The sequence below is a fragment of the Propithecus coquereli genome, unplaced genomic scaffold (assembly GCF_000956105.1).
Source record: "Propithecus coquereli isolate 6110/MARCELLA unplaced genomic scaffold, Pcoq_1.0 Scaffold7, whole genome shotgun sequence".
NCBI lineage: Eukaryota > Metazoa > Chordata > Mammalia > Primates > Indriidae > Propithecus > Propithecus coquereli.
Genome location: NW_012153062.1, coordinates 2081866 through 2091171, shown reverse-complemented (window position 1 = coordinate 2091171; position 9306 = coordinate 2081866). Strand labels below are relative to the sequence as shown.

Genomic DNA, 9306 nt, shown 5'->3' with positions numbered 1-9306 from the left:
AAATAACTATGAAAGATCAGGTTATAAAAAGCAGGAACAACTTTTCTGTTGGCCAGAAAGAAAGGAAGGACATACCCAATCTAGTAGGAAGAAACCTGTCCAAGGAGAAGGAAGCAGGCACGGTGCACAGCAGCGTAACTTTAAATGTCGAAGCAGACACCAGGGCAAACAGAATGCCAGGCTGCTGGGGCTTCGGCAGCTCTGCTTAGAACTCTACACTGCTCTGAAACCACTGTCGTCAACACTTAGCACAGTGCTCGGCACATGTGTTAAACGAATAAATGTGAATTACGTTTCCCAGCATCTTTTAGAGAAAATAAGTGAAATGTCAAATATTGAAAAATATTGGTTAGATTTGGTCATATCAAGTAGGTAGGCGGCAGAGACGTGATTACTGATGTTATAAATGTGGCATTTATATTCACTGAGGTCAGCACAGATACACAGCACAATGCGACATACATAAAATATCAATAGTGAATACGAGTTGGATGAGCTAAGAAGGTAGGTGAAGTCTTATGGCTTTCAATACCGTCAACACATGATGACTCCCACACTTTTATCTTCAAATCTAAATTCCATACCTTTATATCTACTTGGCTGTCTAAAAGGTATCTCAAAGTTATGCCTAAACTAAACTTCGGTTCCTCCCCCAAACACTGGTCCTTAGAAAATTCTATTGTACGAGTTGCTCAAGACCCAAACTTCATCATCATATTCTCTTCCCTTTCTAGCACCATACCAAGCCCACATGCAGGCAATAAAAAAGATGCATTGTTTTTAGATAATTTAAAAACAATTTTAAAACTTACAAAAATGAGCCTGCATTGTATTATTTCCATGAGCTACTAGTTCTAAACAATGTCAGTAATATACTAAACAATGTTGTCTGCCAAAAAAAAAAAAAAAAAAATCTCAGCTAGGTCTAAACTCTAAATAAGTACTACAATTGCTACAGAGTTTTAATAACACATATGTAAGCTGTAAAGGATACCCTTTTTATCACCCATTCTTGAATAAACACTGTGTTCTATGTGGAATTTAATTTGGAGAACTCCAATTAAACAGTGGCCATAGGCACATGCTGATTCAGCTATAAGCATTCCTCGGCCCAACTCTCCATAGGAAGCATGCAAATCCACCCCGTGATACTATGTATTCCAATACATAATAGTTTATTTGGAATTTATTAAATGATAGCACATGAAGCAATATGAATTAGTCCAATTCTGTCAAATTGTGTGACCTCATGGAACTTTGAGTTTAAAATTTAAAATAGTCACAGTGTAAACTATATTCATAATATTAAAATATTTTGTTTTAATTGTTATTTTTTGTTTTATAGAAATGAATTAAAAATAATTATTATCACTGATTATTGCATGATTCTTATTGAACGTCATTTTATTGTATAGACTAGGAGATAAACATGTTAAAAAATAATTCACTCTAGGCATCTAAGACACTAGGTAAACCCCTAAACTGCCATTTTTAAAACTTCCCTCATTGTGTTTACCATCACCTGACATATTCTATATTTAGTTTATTGTTCATTTATTGTCTGTTTCCCCCTACTAGACTATAATCCCATGAGAACAGGTATTTTTGCCTTGTTTACTTTTGTAGCTCTACTGTCAGAAATAATGTTATAATGTTGGTGGTCAATAGATACTGAGGGAGGAAGGAAGAAAAGAAGAAGGAAGGGAGATACGAAAGAAAGGAAGGAATGAGAAAATATAGGTAGGTATCAGGTTATGTAGGGCTTCCTATGCCAGGCCAGATCCTTTATCTCTTAGGATACAAAGAGTTATTGAAAGATTTCAAGTAGAAGAGTGATATAATCAGATTTGGAAAAGGAGAATGGATTTGAAAAGACAAATCAGGAAGCCAAGAGAACCATTTGGAGGCTACTGCATTTGCACAGAAAATGAGAGGTAAAGGACATCAGAGATAGAGGGGAGAAAGGACATTTTAAAGAGTATTCACAGAATACAATTGCCAAGATATTGCATAGTAGTCCAGTATTGGTGATGTCTTCTCCTGAAATAGCAAACTCAGAAAGAGGAACAACATTGATATGGCGAAGTTTATGAAGAGATGTCCAAGATTTGAATGTATAAATCTGTTGCTCAAGACAGAGAGAAAAGCCAGGGCAGATACAGATTTTTTTTTTTAATTTCAGGAAATTATGGGATACAAACATTTTGGTTACACGTTATGACTTTGCCACATCCCAACCATGATTTGAGACGTGCCCTTTACCCCCGAGAATGCTCACCGTGTCCATTAGTTGTGAGTTTACCCACCCCCAACCCCCTTACCACCAAAGAATATTACTACTGTGTGAGCACCTTAATGCTGATCAGTCAGTGCCAGTTTGATGGCGAGTACATGTGGTGCCTATTCTTCCATTCTTGTGATACCTCACTTCGGAGGATGGGCTCAAGCTCTATCCAGGATAATATAAAAGGTGCTAGATCACCATTGTTTCTTATAATTGAGTAGTATCCCATTGTATACATATACCATATTTTATTAATCCACTCATGGATTGATAGGCACTTGGGTTGTTTCCACATCCTTGCTATAGTGAATTGTGCTGCCATAAACATTCAAGTGCGGATGTCTTTATTATAGAATGACTTTTGTTCCTTTGGGTAGATGCTTAATAGTGCTATTCCTGGATCAGCTGGTAGTTCTCCTTGTAGCTCTTTGAGGTATCTCCAAATTTTTAAATAATTTGCATGCAGTTGGTAATTGAAACCACAAGAATAAATGAGATTACCCTGAAACTCCATGGTGAGAAAGAAGATAAAAGGACAGAAGATAGAGTTTGATAGAAATGTTTGCATCCCAAGTTTGTTGTGCTTATGAAAACAACTTTTCTTCTACCTGTACTCTTACAACAGACTTAGGTTTTGAAAGAAATTTCTTCTTGTAGCAACTATAATCCTTCAGTACAGTCAGTGGAATGCCAGATAACATAAAAAAAATCATCTTTCTTCTATGTTCATGTTTCTTTCTTGTAACAAAATTTATAACAACTCCTTTCCATGCTCTTTCCATTCTTTTTAAAGCACAATTCTCGTATTTTGACAAGAGTTTTGCTTCTGTTCATTTTTGTATAGGTACTATACTTCAAATTTGCATGGTAACACACATTCTCAAAATATTTCCCTATTGCTATAACTGTTTCACCTACACCCCGTTTCTCTTTATAGTCAATCAACATGAAACTCAATAGGTGAAATAAAAGCACTGTAACATCTGCAATAGCTAAAGCAAAGAACAACATTGGCCTGACTATTCTACCTAACAAAAACATCATAATTATTAATAATATATATTAATTTTTAAGAAAGTATATAGGTGCATACATACTTACAATCTCTTAACACCATTTTGTTTATCTTTGTTGATATATCAAGCCCTTTTAACCATTTTAAACTTATGTCTCCCAAAAAAAGCCACAGTCGGAGGAAAGCAAAACTACTGAGTATTTCATAAATTTGTTGCAGCATCAAAATATAATCAATTGATGGTGTTCAATACAACAGGGATTAAGTCCTGGATATCTTTCACTGACTCTAGTGACTTTTTAAATAGTGGTTGTGATACTATTTCACCAGGGATAAAAGAATCTGTTTGGATGCAAAGAAGGAAAGATAGAACTTGACATCACCTCTTTAAGCAATTGATTTCAAATACAAAGCTAATTTAATCTTTTTTAGCCACTTTGAAGATACAAGAGAATGAGAGGCAGCTGTAAGTGAGAAAATGAATTAACAGGAAAATTTTGTGGTTGTAATTCTGGCTAAATCCTAGTGTCAGTTTTTATAATCCTTTTACAGTGACAAAATGCCTCTACCATGGGACAGTTCAAATGAGACTGATTAAACACTTCATATTGTCCCTACATACTGGGAAGATTCAAAAGCAAAGGAAAAAAATAAATATTTTAAAAAACAACAACAAAAACCACTATGTTTGGTCATGAATCCAGGGGAGACTTTCCCACTAGAAACTGGTCAGCAAATATATAAAAACACAAATTTAGTACTAATTTATATGATTTAGAAATGCTTATCCTGCATTTGAGTTCAAAAGAGATAAAGATGCTAACAACCATAATCTTCTACCAAAATTGGCGACACAGAATAATTCATAAACAGGGTTGACTCCATTTTAGGCTTCTTGTGAAAGTGCAATTAAGTGGCAAAGAGACTTTTTCTAGTCTACCAGCGTACAGAAAAATTAAGTTCATATTTTTTAAATTAGCTCAGAGATTCACTGATGCGTATAATTGAAAACAACATACAGTACTTATACATATGTTGTTAATAGATTATGTTTTTCCTAATTAATAAAGCTGTAGTAAAACGCTATTTAAAAAGATAGTCTAAATACATCTAGCAAAATAATATATAGGGAATTTTACTTCCAGAAAAATAAATTAGTAAAATACATGTAATCTCTTAAAATTCAGAGCAGTGAAACATCAATACAAAAAAATAATTATTTCTTGACAATTACATTATTTATGTTTAATATCCTCTCTAAAGGATCTTGCTAGTATATGATATTTTTGCCTGATGATTCAGGCAAATGTTTTATAATAATCATAGCTTATATATCAATATTTATGTCAATAAATATTTCAAAATATTTATATCAATGAAACAAATCATGGACAATTTTACATTATCTTAGGTTTACCATATTGTCACTTGACCAATATTGAAATTTACACATTTATTAACGTATGTTTACAGGTGCCAGAAAACCTAAGAAACTTCACAAATTTTATTCATAATTTGATTATTTTCTGTGATTATTAAATATGGTAAATTTATCGCTTACATGTAGTTCAGTAGCCATAACAAAATCAAATACTAAGTGTAGAAAAAGATATTCCAAATTGTTATATTTTATAATCCATGATCTTTGATAAGATATAGCACATGCAAGGAAAATAAAAATCAATTGAGTAATATTATTCACCTGCCACCCAAATTCTTTTTCATGTTTACATGAAATGTTTTAAGCAATATTCACTCCCTGCTTACAATAAGCTTTATTTTGTATGATGATGAAAATAACGTACATCCAGTATAGAGTTTCACTCATTTTAAATATACATTTTCATTTCAATGCATCAATCCTTATGGGAATAAAATAACTATGTTACTGAATCCTAGTTTACAATAATAGTGCTGAATAATATCAAATATTAATAAGGTATTAGATAGATAAATAGTACAGAAATGTATATTTAAATAGAACATTTCTAGTCGATGCTGACAAAATTATAATCAAATGCAAGACTTAAGGAATTGTAAAGTGAATATATGTGAGCAGGGCAACATGTCTATATAGACAACAAAATGAATAGTCCAATTTTCTGTGGAGGCAGGTTTTTCCCTATCTCTAATATCCATGATTTTCAAATATATCTCCATTAAAGGAAAGGTTCACAGGGATAAAACAATTCTTCATATGATTGGTTCCTATAACCAAAATATATTTTGTTAAGATTTGTCTTAAATTCATAGAACTAGACAGATAAATTTTTAAATAAATATTGCTTAAAGCCAACTGCAAAATTTAAAGTGAAAAATGTAATCAAAATTTGAGCATTTAGAAAAAGAACATTTAAAATACCATCTGTGAGCCTGAAGTTTCTATATGAATATGAACCAACAATATTCATAATTGTTTTACCCCATCATTTTTGACATCAAAAACATAAAATAAATGTAGGCATTACCTTAAACCACCAACATATTCTTGTTTTTCAAATATAGTGATGTCAGAGTAACCCAATCGAGCCAAAAAAGAAGCACAACTTATACTTGCAGGCCCGGCGCCAAAAAGTGCAATCTTTGCAGAATAGGCTTCAGACATTTTTTCTGGGGGAGGCAGAGAAGGATTTCTGATCTGTGGGGTATTCATTGCTTTGAACACCTACGGAGAAATCAATTGCCATGGTTAAAATTTTCAAACTAACTTTTATATCCTCAAACATATTTTAATGTTTCAAATCCATTAGTGTTTTGAATAGCAATGAGCACTACATTTTCAGTATTAATGTAACATACTTAGAAGTTGTATTGTGTCCAGTAAATGAGTATTCATGGCTGTCAATCTTTGAAATTCCTTTCTAGAGTCACACCTCCTCTAGGAAGCATACCTGACTCACCTTTCCTACTCCCACCTCAAGGGCAAGTGAGTGCTCCTCCTCTGAGTTCCTACAGCATAATTTGTATTTCTCTAACATAACCACTTGCCAACATCATCTGTGTGTCTGTTACGCTTCCATGTCAGTCAGTAGAACCTTAGTTCCTTGATTCAGAAAATACGTTATGTGTAAACACTTTACCAGCAGTTAGCATTACACTGGCACATAGGAGACATTTAGTAAATAATTTATTGATATTGGCTTCTGGTTTTGATACAATAGCTTTTGAAGGATAACATTTTAAAATCTAGGGTACTCAAGCAGATCACTAAGATCTCAGAAAGGAATGACAGAGAAGTGCGATAACTAGGAGTCACTTCTCCCCTGAGGGCCTTGCCATTTCTTAGCAAAGGGAAGAAGGCTAAGAATCTTGAAGAGGACCACAGCTCAGAAGAGAGATTCTGGTAACTTCTAGAACTGAAGAGACACAGAGTTTTGGGAATATAGGAGGCCAGTAACATGGAGTAATACAAAGTGAAGAAAAGTGAGCTTAATGCTTAAGCTGCATAGTAAAAAAAGCTAAGGATCTAAACAGAAAACATCTGTAAAGCAGAGAGGAGCTTCCTGCACTCTGATGGTCCAGAGGAAACAAAAACTGGAGGGTGGGAGAGGCTAGGAAAGGAAGAGTTCTAGTAAACACCCCAGCATACAGCTGAAACTTCTGGAGGACTAAATTCCGTAAGTGGGGTGAACCAGAAGTAAATAATCAACCCAGCCTTGAAACAAATCACCCTCAGATTTGAATGAAGGTGACTCTATCTATCTACCAAATGATAGGGTGAACTTTCTGTGAAGAATAATAAGTCAACCACAGTATCTACAAATTTGCATACAGAATGCCTGGGTTTTGATTGACAAGTCTAAGGCTGTAAGAAAAGGAAAAAAAAAAAGAAAAACTAAAAAAAATAGAGATGCATACATAATCCAGTAAGTGTAGTTATCGAATACAAATTTTAGAATAATTGTGATTACTGTGTTATACAAGAATGAAAACGTCATCAGGAAACTGGAAATTGTTAAAAAGAATAAAATTTTATAATAGAAAAAAGTGCAAAATTGAAATTAAAAATTAAATAAATGTATATAATAGCAGACTGGATGCTCAGCAATAAAGGATTAGTGAACTGAGAGATGGTCAGTAAAAACTACCTTGCCTGAAACATGGTCAAGAAACAGAAAATAAAATACTGAAAAGAACATAAGAACAAAAGGACAACATAAAGACATTTAATACATGCATAATTGGAGCCTTAAAAGGAGAGGAAAAAGAGAATGAGGCAGAAACAGTATTTGGAGAAATAGGTCAAAAGTTTCTTCAAACTAATGAAAGACATCAAAGGACAGATTCGAGAAGTTCTAAAACATTAAACAAGATAAATATAAGGAAAATCATACTTATGGACATCACAGTAAAATTGCTGAAAACCAAAACAAGAAAAGTAAGGCATAAAAACAACCAAAGAATGAAGACAGTAATTTCATTGAGCAACAATAAGGCTGATGGCTTTCTTCTCAAAAGGAATGATGGAAGACAGAAGACAATGAAATACTATTTTTCAAGCATTGAAAGAAAATACCTGTTCTACCTAGAATTCTATTCAGAAGGAAAATATCCTTCAAGTGGAATAAAGACATTTTCAGAGAGAGTTTGTTAGCAGCAACAAAATAAATACTAAAGAATACTAAAAAAGTTTCTTTAGGAAGAAGAAATTGTGTTTCCCAGATGGAAACACAGAAATGCAGAAAAGAGTAATGATCATTGAAAATTATAACCATGTGGGTAAATGTACATGAATATTGACTCTGTAAAGTAATAATGGCATGTGGAGTTGAAGAAAAGTGAAAACTAAAATGTATGATGCAAGACATGAGAGGTTAAACAGTTAACATATACTAGATCATAGCATTGTCAAGGAAGTGGTAAAAGCACTGATGTATGTATATTAGAGTACTATCAGTTAAGGATGCATCTTAAGGATGCATACCTATATAACAACTACTAAAACAATAGTAAAAGAATATATAACTAGCTAATTTGGGGGAGAGGAAGTGGAATTTAACAGTGTACTTTATTTATTCAAAAAGAATGAGAGAAAATTACTATAAATAGGTGAGGGGTTAGACAACCAAAAAAAAAATAGTAAGATGATGAATATAAATATAAATATGAGTAATTACATTAAATGTAAATGGACTAAAATTCCAATTAAAGGTCAAAAGCTATGAAAGATGTATACCTTAAATATAAGGACATAGAGATATATAAAGTTAAAGAGTGGAAAAAGTTATATAATCCAAACACTAAATAAAAGAGATCTGGTAATGTATAGCAATATCAAACACAGTAGACTTTAAGGAAAGATGTATTACTAAAGTTAAAGAACATTTCATAGTAATAAAAAAGGTCAATCTACCAACAATATTTTCTGATTTTAAATCTACAGGCACTAAATTTCAATTTTAAAAATATAAAGAGAAATTGACAGAACTCAAATAGAAAAAACACATCAAAACATTCTCACTGTTCTCCTCTCATCAAAATTTTACTATCAACAGAAGTGGCCTATCAATAAATTCACATTATAAATTATTTATAATATTTAATGGATTGCTGACAGACTTATTTGCATTTAATAGGTCAAAGCAGTACTTTTCTTCCCCTGTAGAAATCCAGGCAGAGATAGAGTGATATAGTTGTAACTTTTCTTGGGAGTGACAAATAAAGGAGACAGACCTTCATGTTTTTTGAACTCTTTCCAAATATACAACCAACTACTCTGAATAAAGTCTGCCATTCAAAATATATAAGGAATAGCCAAATGATCCCAGTTAAAAATTAAAGATGATATTTTTAGCAAGTATTACAAGGCCCAATTTCTCAGTCTGAGTTAAACGGCCATCATAAATGTTCCCATAACATTTGTCATTTTTATCCTAATACTTTATCAAGTTTCCTCCCGTAGACTGTAAGATTTTTAAGGACAGACATCATCTTTGAATTCATCTTTTAATTTCCTGTGTTTTTATATACAGTATGCTTATCTAATGAGAAGTTTAAATTTTATTAT

General features: G+C 32.7%; 1 protein-coding gene across 1 annotated transcript in view; it reads right to left on the bottom strand.

Annotated features, from left to right (window-relative positions):
• The window catches only part of LOC105823749 (dihydropyrimidine dehydrogenase [NADP(+)]-like), a 435569-nt gene extending 429665 nt beyond the window's left edge, over window positions 1–5904 (bottom strand). Inside the window, 1 exon segment of the mRNA XM_012661010.1 lies at window positions 5768–5904. Coding sequence (XP_012516464.1) covers window positions 5768–5904 — 137 coding nt within the window.
• Window positions 5905–9306: the final 3402 nt, after the last annotated feature.